Genomic DNA, 17,742 nt, shown 5'->3' on the forward strand with positions numbered 1-17,742 from the left:
CAAAGATTCATGAATATGCAAATTTGCCCCACCCTCTCCACATAACCCACACCACCAGCCCCACCCCTACCATGAAGTAGCTGCACCTAGCTTCTCCTCTTCTCCTCTTTTACTAGCTAATCACAGCAACTAACTACATTTGACTTCTCCTGTGGGTGGGGTATCGCTGCTAATGATATGTATAGCACCACCCCCTCCATTAACGTGATTGGCTCCTTAGGTTTATGACATCATATACTCAGTCTGACTGAATCTGAGTTTTGAGTCTGCTTTTGCTCACTGCAGTTTCAAACCAAGAAATGCTCAGACATGATGTTTACTGCTTATGTCTCTCCTGATACATCTTGTAACTCATGAAAAACACCACATGGACATGTTAACACGGTTAAAAACAGGATTTTCAGTGGAGGGAGACTTTTGCAACTTTGCTCACCATTCTAACATGGTTCTCAAATTTTGGGTTGGAAGATATTTTACCTCTGAAACCATAATCTGTAGACAGATTTCTTCTTTACAAACCAATTCAATAAATGACATTAAAGCCTCATGGGAAGAGGAACTAGGCAAGGAAATATGTGACAACTATTGGAAGTGACACTCAAAAGGTTACACAAGTCTTCTATTTGTGCTCAGCACTGACTCCTTGCATATAAACTAATTCACTGGGCTTATTGGAATGAAGCAAGATTACATAAAATTATTAGTAGGATGTTCTAGTAATAGGATGTTTTTCCTAATTGTATAAGATGCCTGCAAATCATGTACACATGTTTTGGTGTTTTCCATCTCTTGTTGGTTTCTGGAAATAAGTGGCACATGGACTGAACTAGACACTTTAACAGTATTATTTGGGGTTTCCTCACCCACATTACAGCTGACCAAAATGAATGAGGACATAATTGCCTTCATCACTTTGTTGGCAAGACCTTTAATTTTGCTAGAAATCCTCTGCATCCCCTTCTCATGCTTTTGTATTAATGTCTTTTTAAAAAGCATCGATCTGGAAAAAATTAGGCACATATTTGAAGGGTTGATGTATTGTTATTTGTGATGTGGTATATTTATATTCCCGCCAAACAATTTACTTGTGTAATTATTCTGTAAATGCTGGTTTCCTTGAAAATCCAATAAACAAAGTTGTAAAAAAAAAAAAAAAAAAAAAAAAAAAAGTATTAGTCTTGTTTGCAGTGTACCCATGAATGTACAGACAATTATTTCTGGCTTACTTTTAAACTGAAGCAGACTCAAAAATGTGATGATTCTCAGGCAAGTTCTGAACTCACAAGGAGCTTCTTTTTTCTATGAAACTGCTTTATAAACATCAGAGATAATGACATTAAATTTTAGTGTCATTACAATCCTGCATGCTCAGATTTGACTGAATTATGACTACAAGAAGGAGGGCAGTTTCTGACACATACTGCTGACCGGGCATCTCTCCCTCTGCGTCCCCTCCTCAACTCTTCCTGGGACGTGGATTTGAACCCTGCTCCAGAAGGGTAGACTCACAAGTCAGACAAGTCACAAATTTTATGACTTCAGACTTGACAAAATCCAAAAGAAAAACTGGAAGTCCGTTTGGACTGTGACACCAATGGCTTGTGTCTTCACTTGGACTTCAGCCTATTGACTTGAAAATGCTTGTTCCTTCCCCTAAGCCCAAAAATGAAAAAGTCTGTTATGTAAAAAGTGTGAATCTATGAATCGCTTCATTTTATTTACAGTCAAGATGTGTTCCATGTGGAAATTGCTCTGAGATAACAGGTTATGATTTGACACTACACAAATAAAACTGACTTGACTGCACTTATTCCCCAAATCCACTTTGTCTGAACCAATCCAACAACATCCAAACAAGTTGCAGGAGAGAACCATGAAGAACTAACATTACACTTCTGAGCTCCAATTGCAAAAAAAAATAAATTGTTTAATTTATGTACAAAAACTACGAGGTGGTCAAAAAAATAAATAAATAAATAAAATAAAAAATAAATAGCAGTTTGCAAAACATGCAGATCAAAAATATTATAAATGTACCAACTTCCTTCCACATTTGAAGTTTTACAAAGACCAGTAATTTTAGTCTCTGTTATTAAAATGACATTACAATCGATGAAGAGCACATTTTTACTTGTTTAGGACTCTAAACTCAAAGTTCCGGACTTGGGATTTAACTTGAGACTTGGCTGTCTTGAGTTGAGACTTACTTGCAAAGAGTGGAGAGTGCAGGAAAGTGCAGATCCTCACCAGGCAACAGATGGTGAAGCACCTACTGCAATGTCACAACAACTGCCACATGCAACCAGATGAGATTTATAAAGTTTCACCAACATTAACATGACCTCATCAAACATTGTCACGAGCTGAGACAAGGTTTCAAACTGAAGCAGCTGTTGATCACTTGCAGCCCCTGGTGACCGATTAAGAAGAGTGAGAACTACTGCCTCACAGTTGTTTATCTCCACCAGCCAGTCAAGTTACAGTTTACATCTATGTCTGTCCACACTCATATAATGTCTGTAGTGAAGACTTTGAAGGAATCTGATATGCAACTTACCACTATATTGACCTGTGACTCTGAATGAATTTAATAATAATAATAGGTATTTTTAAGTGTATTTTTTGTTAAAATTGAAGTTCTCAATATACATGTGTTTCCAGTGAATAATCTCCAGGTAGAAACATGCTGTCTTCACTTAGAGACTATTTTTACAGAGGAAGACAGAGGACTGAGGACTGAGAGCTGAACATTATGATGTCACAGTGAAGTTGAGCTTTGACCTTTTGGATATAAAATTACATCACCTCATCATTTTATCAGATTAGATATTTGTGTGTAATTTTTCCACAATTAGAGTATGAATTCTTGAGTTGTGGCCAAAAATTGTGTTTAGTGAGATCACAGTGACCTTCACCTTCATCTACCAAAATCTAATCAGTTTTTTGTACAAGTGAACATTTGTATCAAGTTTGAAGAAATTCCTGCAAGGCGTTCTTGTGATATCACGCTCACAAGAATTGGATAACCTGAAAACTTAATGTCTCTGGCCATAAAAACACAGTCATAAAAATGTTTTTAAAAGTTTTTCAGAAATTCTGAATCTCAGCAGTTCTTCAGCATACTGTCATGAATGTGCACAAAAAAAATGATCGGTCCAGTGGTATTCTAGATTAGTTGCAGACAGGCTGTAGTTCCAGACATCATGCACTCACTCATGAACGCACACAGAATTAATTGCATGATCCCCTCCTGGCCTACACCTGACGGAGATAACTGTATTGCAGAACAAGGAAAAGATTTACAGTAAAAAAAACTTTACAGATTTATTCACATGAGAAATACATATTCAGACTGAAACAACTGAATAATATAAAGGCAAACAGATTGGTATATGTTGAAAGTACATCAAAATAGAAAAAAAAAACATTGTTATCAGGACATGTTGACACTGTTTAAAATCACACCTGACAGTGTCCACACTACACTGGACAGACACACCAAAGTGTATTTTACAAGTCAATGCAATAATCAATGTCCTGCACTGATTACAAATAGTAACAGCTTGAATACAAATGAACAAATATAATATCATAAAAATATACAATAAGTCAAACCATAGTGAGGCTCTGTCTCATTTCTCTGATTAAACATGTCAGACCACATTATACTGACAGAACGAAAATAATGTGGTTTTTAATTTTCTGAGAACGTTACAGTCTCAGCACAATAACTATCAGAGAACAGACACAGCTCTTCAACACATAATGAGGACTAAAGTATGGCTCCATAAAAATGCACCACAGGAGTACACTGAATAGTGAAAACAACAGATTTTTTGAATTTGTGTCATAGTATATGAGGTACTGGTTTACCTTCCCTACAGAAGCTTGAATAGCACCTTACACATTCAGAGATGTAGCACCCAGTTTCATTTGTTGTGGACATGCTGCAGTCAATTTGGAGAAATCAGCAACCGAACTGACTCAGAGTTGATTTCCGATACTGACTGTCAGTGAATGTCATTTTTCTGTTGGATCTGTGACACAAACTAGTCACCTAAAGCACAAAAAAAGCAGAAGCAACACAACTCTTTACCACAGCCAGTGCCTGGATCACAGTTGATCTGTTATCTGTGTATCTATGGTCATGCTGAACGCCAAACTGGAAGGCCTTTGTGAATAATTACATTATTACAATTCTGCCCTGCGTCAGCAAAAATTAGTCATTTCCTGACTGGTCTAGATTTCTTGTTTTCTCTGCAATTTGGCAAGTCCCTTTCTGTTTTTGCTTGCATTATTTCTGTAGACCTAAATAGTTTGCGGTGGAGGCAGCTGCAGGAACCTGCAAGCCTGAGAACCTAATGACTAAAATCAAAGGGAACTGAGGAAGCAGTCAAAGAATAGATTAAAGTAACATGCTTTGAAAATAAATAGAAAGATATGTAGATATGTAGGGCAGAGAAGAGGTAAAGTGAGAGCCTCCAAAACTGCAGACAGGCTCCTCTGTGTGTAAGAATGAACTGGTAAACCAAGGTGACACAGAGGAACAAAACTGCAGCTGGAGTTACACTTCAGCAAAGACCTATGTATATTGGAAATGGACAGGATCACACCTCCCTAAAAGTGAAGCCAAAGCATCTCAGTTGCCCCCTGGTGGCTGGCTGCAGTACATGTCATAAATCCTGTCCCCAAATGTCAAATAAATAGCACACAGGCCAAACTAAAACATCAAAGTACATGCAAAATATTTTTTTCCCAAAGATGGTTTCTGTCATTTTAGGTAGTTCTTATCACACTGATGATTGTTGTGCATGTTTATGTTTCTGATCAGTTTGATTGAAATTATCATATGATATAAAAACAAGGTTTTATGCCATGACTGACAGCTGAGCTGTGATCACGATTGAACTCAATACTCCAGCTCCAATGCTGGTCACTTCTCTGCAGACTTTGGCTCAAAACAATGGCAGCGTTCATATCTGAGATATTTTGGCTTCAGTTTTGTACAGTGTGAGGAAGTAGAGGCGTGTCGTCTACCTTTATTTACCATGATTGGCAAAGACAGAGGTAGACATCTTTGCTAACCTATCTAAGCAAAAGAATACTACCATAATAGCGACAATTCATATTCAGATTTCTACAGCAGCACTTATGAGGTTTGGTGAAGGCATGTTTGTTTCAGTTCATAGCTGTCTTCAGCCGTGTTGGCACTAACACAACATAGTAACAGTAATGTGATTACTTTTTTCATTAGTGTAATGCTGGGTTCAGACTCCACCATATTTGCCCAATAATGGGCAGACAAAGGGCATCTGTTGAGACAACTGATCATTTATCCTGTGTAGTCTATCATAGCGGACGGCAACCAATTGATCACCTCACGATGTCCTGACAGAAAGGCTAGCTTTTTTAGATGGGTTCACACCAGAAGCCAAGGGAATGTATATAGAGTTGTAGTTATTGGCATTACTCATGCAACTGGGTTTATTTTCCCTAAACAAGAAGTTGTAAGCTAATGAGTCACATGCTAACAACACTCACCAGATAAGTCTGTTATAAGTTCACAAAGTAACTTTAAACTACATTACTTCTCCACACCATAATGGTATGTTCACATAGAAACAATAATTTTTTGTATGATTAGATTACATACAATGTTAATGTGTGCCCAGCGCAAGTATGTGAATGATGCTAATTTCCCATTTTTGCATCATGTATTTGTGCAAAAATTGTGCGTCTATCACAGGGCTTTTGCCAGTTGTTGTGTGGAGAGGCCCCGGGGGGGAGCTGAGACAGAGCCAGTGGACAACTGCTGAGAGCGGGGGAGCTTTGGGGGAGAGAGTCAGGACAAACTGGAGCTTCTGGAGGAAGAAACAGGGCAGTCAGACTGATTTTGCTCTGATGTTGATGATAGCTCAGAGTTTGTTTCAAACTCAGTCTTGCTTCTCAACCTGTCAACCGACCCTCGCTCAACTCTTTACTGTAAGCTAATTAGTCTCTCCAGTCCATGTCCAACTCAAACTCACGCAAGTAACGAGAGGTGAATATTTGCTTCACTTCTGGTGTGAACACAACTTTGGAATTTATTTTTCCTTTCCTTTCATGACAAATTTGACATTTGTGACCAATAATAGGGCAGACTGCTCTTCGGCACAGAACTGTAAGCATGGTGAAGCAAAAGAGGAATGATGTTTTTGGCGCTGCTAGGGAAACTGTGAGACAGAAGTGTTCTAGCAACACTGCTAACATTAGCTGCATGGCTAACCAAGCTCACTAGCCAACATACACAACTAATGTTATCATTAGCAGCACTTGGTCATCTACTTTAGCAGCAAGTAAAGCTACCTGTCCATCATAAATTCTGTAAGTCACAGTGCAGCTGGAGGACATCAGAGGGAAAAAACATTTTCTCCACTAAATATAATTCAGGTTTTGTCTTCGAGAGCAACACACAGTCTGTCATGTCTTTCAGTCCAGCCATGGCAAGAATTTCTGACTCTATAATCACCTGATCTGCCACAGTGACCATCATAACAGACAAAAATACTGTGCAATCTTAACTCAGCATAAGGAATTACAAAGTCACTCTCAGAAATTACATCACAGTGATTAATCCCTGTAATGAACTGTACTTTGACATTTCTGGGTCAATGCTGTTTGCTGTTTTACCGTCAGAGTTAAACGGGGTTTAGATATCAGTCTCTGTGTGTTCAGGGGACAGACTACAAGCTGGGATTTTTGGCATGTATTTACTTGTGTGTCTGTTCACACACTGAAGACCAGTGTAGGGTGAATTCTTTGAATAATGTAATAAGCCTACTCATTGCATATTGAAATATGAAAATAAAAAGTAAATGTTTTACTGCAGCAGTAAAAGGAAACAGGCGCAGTATTTATGGAATATAGAGCAGGGATCTCAGTCCTCAGCATTCAGCCTTGGTTGCAGCCAGGAGGAGGCAGCTTTTCCGCCCCCACCTCGGGTGTGGTCAGAACACATAAAATCATGTCTGCATTTGGACGTGGTCAGACATGTCATATGACCTAGTTCCTTCAAGCATACCTTAATACATGCCTCAACTTCACTAGTAAGCAAGGTGCTGTTTGATTTGTTTTTTTCACTCCAGATATTAAAGAGTACTTTCACCCTGTCTAGTAATCCTGCTTGCTCTGCGATTGCAGTGACTCTTTCCACGACACAACCGCAGTACAACAGCACTTCACATTAGGGCATTGTTAACAGTGTTGGGGAGTAACTAGATAAATGTACTTAAATTACAAAGTAAATGCAATCTTAATCCATTACAGTTACAAAGAAAAAATATAAGTCATTAAATTACAGTAACTAATCAAAATGTTTGGTGATTACAAAAAGGTTACATCTGAATGTACTGTTTTTGATCAAAAGCTTGTAAAATATAACATTCATGGTGTTGCAGTGCAGGAATGCCTGCTGACACTGGTCACATTCAGCCACAGGGACAAAACTGCAACATCATTAAGGGTAGAATGACTCCATTCACTGGAAAGTATAAACTCTTCTGATTTTTTCTCTTGTTTGAATTTGCGCTGCTTCTCATCTGCAAGTCACGTAAATGCACAATGCTCTTCTTGAGTCTGTCATACTTGTGACCAGCTGATCACATCGATGCGGGTGGCCATGTTGTAAGATAACATTTTGAATTAGTGCTGGAATGTCAACAACACTTTCCTGATGAAATCAGAAAATGGCTCTAACATTACTATACAGTGTGAGCTGGTTTACCAGTAATGCTGTCAACACTGAAACACTGTATGTCAAACCTACAGAAAGATCTACAGCAGAGATACTCAACTTGCTTTGCTTTTGACACGAGACCAGGGGGCCAGTCAATAACCATACATTATTAATAATTTTATTTAATCACTAATTCTAAATAAAATGTTCTTGTGGTGCTTCCATGCAGGATCTCTGCACTGAAGTTAGCATGTTTTGACTCATAATGGTGCCTGACATTAGCAACTTTGCATACAGCAGTTATCAATTAGTGTCACCATAGGCAGGAGTTACAGGGGACTAGGAGTCCAGAACCCCCTTCCTGGAGACACCCTACAAGGGGCCAGATTTGGCCACAAGTTGAGTATCCCTGATCTACAGGTACCAGCTTTATTGCCACCTTTAACCAGCTGTTTTCTCTAGATGTGTATTCTCGTCCAAATTTGACTAAAAAATGATCCCTGTTCCTGCAAAAGTAACCTGATACTGACTGATGGTGACTGAGAAATTTGAACTCACAGTAAAATCTGAGAAAAACAAAAATCGGTAACGCTTCAATTTCTAGGTACCATAATTTCATGGTAAATAGGTGGTAACTGCCAAGTAATATATTTGCAGTGTCTTAGAAATTGCCCCCAAAATTACCCCCAAAATTCATGGTTAATTATGTGATAATTAGTGTGTACTTTTTGTATTTTCATGTAGTGGGTGGTAATTACCATGTAACATGCTATTTGAAAATTTTCTAGAAATTACACACAAATTACCCCCAGGTTTCATGGCAAGTATGTGATCATTTTAAGTGCTGTTTTCATGCAAGTGGGTGGTGGGTCACCATTTCACATATTTGAACTTTCTTTAAAATGAACTGCAAAATTACCCCTAATTTCTCGATAAATATGTAATAATTAGCAAGTATCATAACTGAAATTTGGGGCTGATTATCACACATTTAACCATAAACTTTGGGGGTAATTTGAAGGTAATTTATTGGTAATTTCTAAGAAATCTCAAATATATCACTTGGTAACTACCACCCATTTACCATTAAATAATGGGAGCTAGAAATTGAGGTGTTGCCAAAAAATCCATTGTTTCCAAAAATAATTTGGTTGTAGCAGGCAGTGACTTGGCAAGAGTATGTTGTTATATTTATATGAGTTTTGAATCATATGAATGAGACACATCAGCCTTAAGTATATTTCTAGAATGGCCACTAGACGGGTCTTTTTCGGGAATGAAGTTCAAAAGTCCCACTGCTCTTCACAGGTTTAGCAGATGCGTATGAACTTATTTAGAAAGAAATGCTCCACAGCCAAAGAAATCCATGCCGATGCTGCGGGGGTAGCCTTCTAGCACCTTCAATGCCACAGGGTCAAACTTCCAGTAGTGTGCCCCACTGAGGAAATTGGCGTAACCTGTCAGAGGACGAGAGGAGGCAACAGTCAAATATGGATTTGGCTATGGAAACTTTAGTGAAAGTCAACACGTTGACCAATACGATGGTCCCAGTCCTCACCATATCTGTCCCGAAAGGCTGCATCGATATGACTGGGCACTCCTTCCCACTTGTACATGCTGCGAGGATGGACATCATCAACTCGGTTCTCCTGAAAACTGAAGGGCCAGTAAGACGAGGACTTGAGTAGGTAGACCTTCTCAACACGGTCCTCTTCCCACTTCAGAGCTGCTTGGATGTCTGTTACAGGGAGACCAAGCTGTCGCACTGAATCTGGTCCTGTAATCTTCCTCTCAGCATCAAACACCCAGTAGCTGTCACCTGTCATGATAAAAGAAGAAAAAAAGAAGACATGACACATCCTACACATGACCTACACATGCATCATACTGTGATTCATGCAATTTGCCCTATTGCTATTTTCCAGTTGAGAACTCCAGCTGACTTAAAATGTGAACCATTCAAAGGAGTCTTTAATCTATACTTGATGGCTACATGTTCTAAAAGACAGAGGCTGAAGCTGCACGTCCCTGGCAAAAAGTTGGCAATTTCACTTCTGCCTTTTGTTTTATTGTTTTTTTCTTTCAAATTATAAAGAACAGAAAAGTCTTTGAGGAGGACTAACCAACAGTTTCCGTAAATATAACACATATCTTGGATAACATGATTGACTGGGGTTGCTAGAATGTAAACTCCCCTAATCCAGTAGAGAGCCACAGTCACCCCCTTCTGGTGGACAACCATAGGAACTCACTTCATAAAAATATGAACTGTATGAAATGTCAAGAAAGTTACCGTTTGTCATAAAACTGGTGAAGACTCTGAGATACAGATGCCTGTGTGTTTTCATACTAGGATATCGTCACATAAAAGCAGGTCTTACACATTCTTTCTCTTCCTGGTTGAGAAAGCCATATTTGCTTCAATGACGTATGTTGTGTGAGACAAGAGATGTAATTCACTGAGCAGTTTCACACAAAACTAAACTAAACTACGACAAACCTCACACAAATTGCCATAGTCTAGGCTTGTAAAATCACGTTTTAAATTGACAAACATCGCATCTGTGATGCATGTCACAGTTCAAACAGGATCAAAAAATTATTTGTCTCTCGCCATCGAACACCATTCATACTTTTTCCAAAGGAAGTCCCATGTGGCACACTGAAAAGGGTGTGACTTTGGCTCTCTATAAATGACAGAGCCGCTAACGTTAGCCTAAACTCTGGTATAGCAGCTTTGCTCCTACACGGCTGAACTGGGATTTTTGGGACATAACTTGTTACCCCACATAAAAACAGCTAATTATATGCTTATTGGCTTGAGGAGTAATGTGTGGTTACTACTGTAGGTAACAAGCTAATTAGTGGGGCTACTGTTAGCCACAAGTAAATATTCACCGATTATGGTATTGGAAGTGTTTTGGTCTCCGTTTGTAGCCTGTTTGTTGTCTCAGTAGTATGTTTTATTTGCATGCAGGTGAACTGTTAAGGTGGAATGCATTGGCAGAAACCATCGGCTATCATCTGATGATGATTTAGCTTTTTTAAATTATTTGCATTCATATGCAGATATCTGTTCAAAGAGATTAGCCTCCAACTTTATTCTCACGTCTCAAGTTGGTAATTGGACTGTAAACACAGACAGATGCACAAAGATGAAATCTTGGCCCAGATATTCATTGTTTGGATTTCTGTTATCCAGATACCTGCTGGCCATCAGAAACCCCAAAACACTGGGCCTCATGAGTAAAAGGAAAATCTGAAAATCCTACGTGGGATTCATGAAAAGTGAACAGATAGTCAAACCTGTTCTTACGCACCCGACTATGTTGATGAATTGCATTTGATTGTAAACTGAATGTGCATGCCATGAGGTTTTCAATTAGCATATCGAAACACTCCAGTAAATCCATATAAGAGCAGCAGACTGAAGTGCCATGTGCAAACCACAGAGCAACAAACTACTGACAGGTAAGATTAAAATCAGAAAAAAGAAGGAAAGGAAATGACACTGAAGGGCAGTGCAAAGAAAAAGAAACAGACATGGAGGAGCAGATTGGAGTATTGTTGGAGTGATTTCAAGAGTCAAGGCTGTGCCGCAGGTGTAGCCAGGTTGTGTAAATGACCTTTTCTTCACAATTATTGTGCCTGCTGGCTTCGCAAGTGGTCTGGAGCACTCCTATATTTTATTCTTACATAAGAACAAACAGGAAATACAAACATACCAATCTGTGCGTACAAACGATTCATGCATGAGGTCCATTGCAGAAGCTAAATCATCATGAAACAATCACTGATGTGATCCAAGATTGCAGCAGACAATGTTTATGTATCACTCTCATTACAGTCCCATGCAAATCACTTCAACGTGGAGAAATTCAAAGCTTGAAAGACCTGCCATGACTTCTAAACTATGATTTAAGGGAAGAGTTTAGCAATCGGTCAACAGCACATGTTGCGAGTCAAATTTACCAAGCTGAAGTCATCGGTAAAGAACTAAATGAATTTACTTTGCTTCTGGAGTGACTTTTGGAGTGTTTGTCTACTTTCAGTGATTACACCATCTCATTTCCTTTTATTGCGCACCTGTCAACAGAAAGATCCTTTGCGTATTTTCAAGAATGGGTTCAACTTTTATAGCATTTGAACTATTTTAGTCTAACTTTTTTAGCTTGCTTTTGTATAATGACCAACCTTGGAAGAACCAGATGTTGCCAGACTTGTCTTCATATGCAGCATCAATGTTGTCAGGAATGCCTCTCCAGTGACGTGCTGCCAAGGCTGGATAACCAGGTTGTAGCTGCCCATCACGGATACGCCAAACATATCGGGACTTAAAGAAGAACAGCTCTCCCCTGATCAGGGACACGGCATCAAAATTTGTTCTGCAGGCGTCCGGCTGGGGCACAATGACATACAGAGCAGAGATATTTCTGTCTGTGGACTAATACACATAGTTCCAAAATACAAGACTTGTGAAAACTTTAAGCACAGTACATGTAACTTTGAAATCCATTCCCAGTATTATTGTCTCACCATTCCCATTCCAGTGTCTATCTCATTGGTCTCGGATATCCTGGGGGGTGCCTGCTGAGGGGGGCCATACAGATACTGGATGCCCCTCTTGTCATCCTCACTCAGCTGCACAGGGTAGGTGTCACTGTAGAAAGGACACATCACAGCATCAGGCTCCAGGGAGTGCTGCAGGCCCAGGACATGACCAAACTCATGAGCTGCCACCTGTAGAAGATCAGTGCCTAAACAGGACAGCAAAAGACAAAGGGACAGTAACACTAAAATTAGCCGTTGCACATGTTATTCAGCAGAATCAAATAAGGGACACAAATCAGGTGCAAAACTCTTTTACAAGCAGGTTTTCTTCACCATCAAAGCATGACTTTGATTTAACTCAAAGTATTTCAAATTTACTCACCCACATCGTTGCCCACTGTCCAGTGCTCATCATAGTCAAAGTGGACTTCTCCCGCTCTGGCTGTCCTTGGGAAAAAGGCATGGGCGAGGATTCCTCCAGGACCATCGAATGGTAAGTTGTCCCCATGCCAGTACCTGCACAAGCACTTCTTTTAGTGTATACTACATATATATGCATTGTAATGCAGGTCATCTCACATGTAGTATCACATTTGAAATTATTTCTTAAGGCCAAAACACACTACAGGCGCCTCACATTTTGAAGTGCACCCATTGTTCTAAATGGCAGAACACGCACTGAAAGCATCTTGACGCGCGTCAAACTGACTTGACGCTCACACTCCAAACTTCTTTCAATTTTGGAGCATCAAATGAGGACCAGGGCTTTTTTATCTGCAGCTGCAGTTCATGTTTGGGGAGAGTTAAATGGAATAAAAAAGGCATGGAGGTGAGGAGCAAGGGCTGATTGAGCTTTAGCTCCACCTGAAAGCAATCTATCCACAGCGAGGGAGGGAGAGAGTGTATGAATATGGACAGATGCGTTGACTTGATACAAAAACTTTTTATGATCATGAAACATAATATTACTGTACACTTCAGTGGTGTGTGAAAGTGCCATTTGTGCCCATTGATTAATCATAACTACGAAGATCTTGTGTGAAGTGCCGACTGATATAAAACTTTTTTTAATGATAAATCCTGATGGTACTGAACAGATATCTGACTAAAATATCAGTCTGACAGACTGAAGCCTGATGATGAAGATGAAGCCTGCAGTGCGTTTTGGCCTTTATGTGTGTACAAACTACTACCATCCCAGCTCTATCATACAGCAGTACCTTCTTACTTTCTACAAAACAGCTGAATGAATACATGCTCTGTGAATGCAGAACTGTAAACCTGGACATGACTCCAGCCAGGAGAGAAAAACTTTCCTTTGATAGTTGCTGAAAATTAAACAAACAAGAGCAGACATGCTGGCAGTTGTATGAGTAGGAAATGCATGAAATGAAGCATCACATTTTTTCCCTCAAAAGTTGTATTTCCAGGAGGCATGAATCATGATTTTTTAAATATCCTCCATTCACTTTTTTATGGTGAACTAGACTGAACCCGAGCACATTCGATGACGTTGCCGATACAAGTGTTGTGTTTAAATGCAGAAAAGAAGAGTGCAGTTTTGCTGCAATATTACCAACAGGTATGCATAAGAGGAAATCTTGCAGGACTGGGAAGTTTATCCTGAGATCTCTGGCCACTGATTGGGTCACTTCTAGATCCTCCTCAACCACACCAACCCTGTTGATCTTCATATCCTCACTAAACTTTCAGATCTTCCACCAATTCTGCATCTTGACAGTTTTGTTGAAGAACTTCATGGTATCACAACACTGCCAACACCCACTGATCACAAACATCTGGAAGCCCGAGATCTTTCTGCAGGATGGGAGGGATGCCAATATTGTGGTCATTTAGTAACAGAAGGGAGGCAGTTTGTGGGAACAGTCGCAGAATCTAACTCCTTTCCCTTGAAGAGAAACTGCTGGCAAAAATCCTGCTCAATAGACTGGTGGAGTACATATCAGAAAGGGCTCTTGTGGAAAAACAATGTGGCTTCTGGAAGGCCCCACTACCAACATGATCTTTGTCTTACAACAGGTACTTGAGAAGAGCAGAGAACAGCGTAAAGACCTGTACATAACCTTCGTGAATTTCAGCAAAGCCTTTAGCCAGAAAGTATGAGATGCTTTGGAAAAAGCTTTCTAAACTTGGGATACCACCCAAGTGTCTTTCCTTCCTGCAGCAAGTGCAGAATGAGGTTTGAGCCAGGGCTCTCACAGGAAGATTCCAGTCAGAGTATTCAAGGTTAATGTTGGAGTGAAACAAGGCTTATCTTGGCATCTGTTTTCCTGTCTCAGCCACCACCCATCTTTTCCACCATGCCCTGGGACACAGAGATGGAGTTCACCTGAAGTACCACCTTGACAGAAGTCTAGTTAACATCCGACAGCTCCAGGCTGAAGACCAAAACCTGCCAAATATGTGAGCTACAATATGCAGATGACTGCACTGTCTTGGTACATGGCCCAGAGTTCATGCAGCATCACTAACTGCAATCTCTGGCCTATACCAGTCCATTGGTCATCAGATCAACATAAAAAAAACTGAAGTAATGGCGCAACTCACTATCCAACCCCCTTCTCCCTCCAACTTCCTAATCAATAGTGTTTCACTCAAAGTAGTGGACCAGTTCTCCTATCTTGGCACCACACTTTCCTCAGACTGCTGGGTCTAAAAGGGCCTTTGTCTTGGCACCACATGTCCGTAACTTATTTTTGTTTAAAAAGAAAATAAGAAACACAACATGGAGACATTGTGCAATGACCAGCAAAAATAGCCACTTTTTATTTTCACCACATGTAAAAAATGGAACTTAGGCTTCTAATTCACGATATTACAATAGTAGAAGGCTCAATGGTCAGGGACCATCAGCCATCATGAAGGACAGTGGTATTGTCCATCAGCCCAACCATACAGGGTGGTATGTGCGTCCACTCTGCTCTATGGGGCAGAAAGTTGAACCACATGCAGACGGCAAATGAAAAAACTGGAGGCCTTCCACATCCGATGCCTTCAAAAGATCCTTGGCCTGTCCTGGGAAGACTGCATCCCCGACACCATGATTCTTTCCCTCATCAACCTCATTTGCACAGAAGCAGTAGTGGCTAATAAATGTCTTCGCTGGACAGGGCATACTGTCCACTGTCTAGCCCGCCAAAACATCTTCAGGCAACTCGGCGATGTTGGCTGACAAAAGAGGCACTATAAGGACTACACCAAGCATTGCAAGATAAACCTCATCCATCTTGACACTCTGGCACTCAGTAGATCAGCCTGGCAGTCCACCTGTGCTAAAGCGACCAAACAAATACATTACACCAACCAAAAGATGAGGATGTGGAAGACGTGCCCAAAAACACCAGAAGGCTGTGGGCATTAAACTAACATCTGGGCTTCCTTGCAGCATCAACATCGGCCTCCACAGCCACGTGAAGTGGCACCAGTGTCAACAGTGCTGAACCCCCCTCTGACCCCACCCAACCCCACCCCACCCCCTCAGACTAGAGTCATCATCAGACACAATGGACAGCTAAGAAAGAGAAAGAGCAGAGACGTTTAAGTCAAGACAGCACCCTTTATTGTCTTAGATGGGAGGGCCTTGCTTTTTTCTAAATTGAATACATAAGATTCAATCCCTAAAAGCAGTTGTGTTACAAAATGAGTTCTAAAAGTAACTTGTACAGGTCAAGAGAGAGAACCTGAAAAAGGGCTTGGCAGAGTAGTTATGAAACTATAATGTAACACAGTAAAAAAAAATAGAGTTGTTATGACATGGAAGTATCGTAAATCAAATGCCAAAATGACTAAGCTGATAAAAATTGTAGCTGGAGGCAGGCACACTATTAAAAACCCTGCCAAACAAGTCCTGTATTGCTTTCATTCATGTTTGTAATCTGCTCTGGAGCTTGGCTGGGATACATCTGGTTTAGTTTTTCCTGGGTCACTCAAACAAAAGGATCCGATAGATTTATGTCTGGGCCAGATTACAGAGATCAACTGGAAAACACAGACTGCTGCCAACTCTGAGTCTGTATTTATAACAATTGATTTCACATATCTCTCAGTGCTAATTTTCAAATATCTTCACACAGTACAACAGCAGTCAGTGTTTCATGCTTCATATCTGAAATCTACAGTGTGATGCTAAATGATGCCTATTATCCTGTGTGCTAACCTGTAACTTACTGGTGAGCCTTTCTTACCTGTTGAAGTCAATAATGATGTCGGCTTTGTCAGTGGTGACCTCGCTGAACCTCAGAGGAGTCACTTCACTCCACACACCGAAGGCTTCCTGGAGGACACGCCGCACTTTGGCCTCACTCATCTGCCAGGGGAAACGCACAATCCTGTTGGACACACACACAAATACACCAATTAGTTGCATTAGAGGGCACAGTATCTACTGTCAGCTTTCCAAAATCATGTCATACAGTTTTTACAACTTAAAAAACAGAAACTCTATCATCGAAAATAAATATTGCATGTACAGTAGTTAAACTTACTGACCAAACCAAACAGCTGTGGCTAATCACCAATAATGGAAAAAGTGCATGTCCTGGAAAAAATGCTTGTGGTTGATGAAAGCAGAAACTTTAAGTTTTTTGTTGGTCAATGGCGCGATTACTTTCTGCTTCCTTAAGATAGCAATGCGCCAATAATCCACCTAACCACACCTCATTTGAAGACCAACACAGATGGGCGCTATACATTTGCTACCTAAGGCATGAAAATGACAACTGCGTCAGTCAGAAAAAGGCAATGATAGTTCTGCTGTACGACACTTTGCACGTGGTGGAAAATAGAGCCCTAATTTGAAGTATAAATATTGCAATTTTTCCAGGTCTGTTTCCCTAGAGGGGTGAACGCCCTGTTGCTCACCACATCTGTCAGACTGTCCCAACTATATGTGTGTGCTTTATGGCACAGAAGGCTGATGCACGCATGTAAATGTTACTACACTAAGTTCATTACTGACAGCAACGTCTCTTATCATTAAAGTAAATTGTTAAGGACAATACAGCACACAATAAAGAAATCCCCTCAAAACTTGGTGTTGCTCAATATAATTTAAATGGTTTAGTGATCAGAGAGGCTGCTTTGACTTTTGCTTGTTATTATTTAAGCATCAAAACTAAAAGCTATAGTTATAAAGTTAACAGGACAAAGAAGAAGAAAATCTCCTGAGGAAACAGAGGAAGTCATCTTTAGACAGCACTCATAGAAATCAGATTTTAAATGCTGTTTTACTCGTAACAATTTCACTATAAACTTTGTGTGTGTGTGTGTGTGTGTGTGTGTGCGTGCGTGTGTGTGTGTGTGTGTGTGTGTGTGTGTGTGTGTGTGTGTGTGTGTGAGGACTTTTGGATGGGCTGAAGAACACAACATTAATTAACATTAGATCCTAACTGATCCTGTGGGATTTAAACCACCAATGAAGTTACAGCTGCTGTGCGTAATGCCACAGTGTCTCTGTC

The 17,742-nt window shown here is 40.2% G+C and overlaps 1 protein-coding gene across 1 annotated transcript in view; it reads right to left on the bottom strand.

The window, feature by feature from the left end:
- Positions 1 to 8,110: 8,110 nt before the first annotated feature.
- Positions 8,111 to 17,742, bottom strand: part of LOC146308010 (stromelysin-3-like) — a 31,041-nt gene continuing 21,409 nt past the window's right edge. Inside the window, exons 3-8 of the mRNA XM_084746415.1 lie at positions 16,471 to 16,614; positions 12,648 to 12,781; positions 12,251 to 12,471; positions 11,909 to 12,113; positions 9,273 to 9,533; positions 8,111 to 9,171 (exon numbers count right to left, since the gene is read on the bottom strand). Coding sequence (XP_084602541.1) covers positions 9,044 to 9,171; positions 9,273 to 9,533; positions 11,909 to 12,113; positions 12,251 to 12,471; positions 12,648 to 12,781; positions 16,471 to 16,614 — 1,093 coding nt within the window. The 3' untranslated portion in view covers positions 8,111 to 9,043. The remainder of the gene's footprint in view (positions 9,172 to 9,272; positions 9,534 to 11,908; positions 12,114 to 12,250; positions 12,472 to 12,647; positions 12,782 to 16,470; positions 16,615 to 17,742) is intronic.

The sequence above is a fragment of the Lutjanus erythropterus genome, chromosome 20 (genome assembly GCF_056507025.1).
Source record: "Lutjanus erythropterus isolate fLutEry1 chromosome 20, fLutEry1.hap2, whole genome shotgun sequence".
Lineage (NCBI taxonomy): Eukaryota > Metazoa > Chordata > Actinopteri > Lutjaniformes > Lutjanidae > Lutjanus > Lutjanus erythropterus.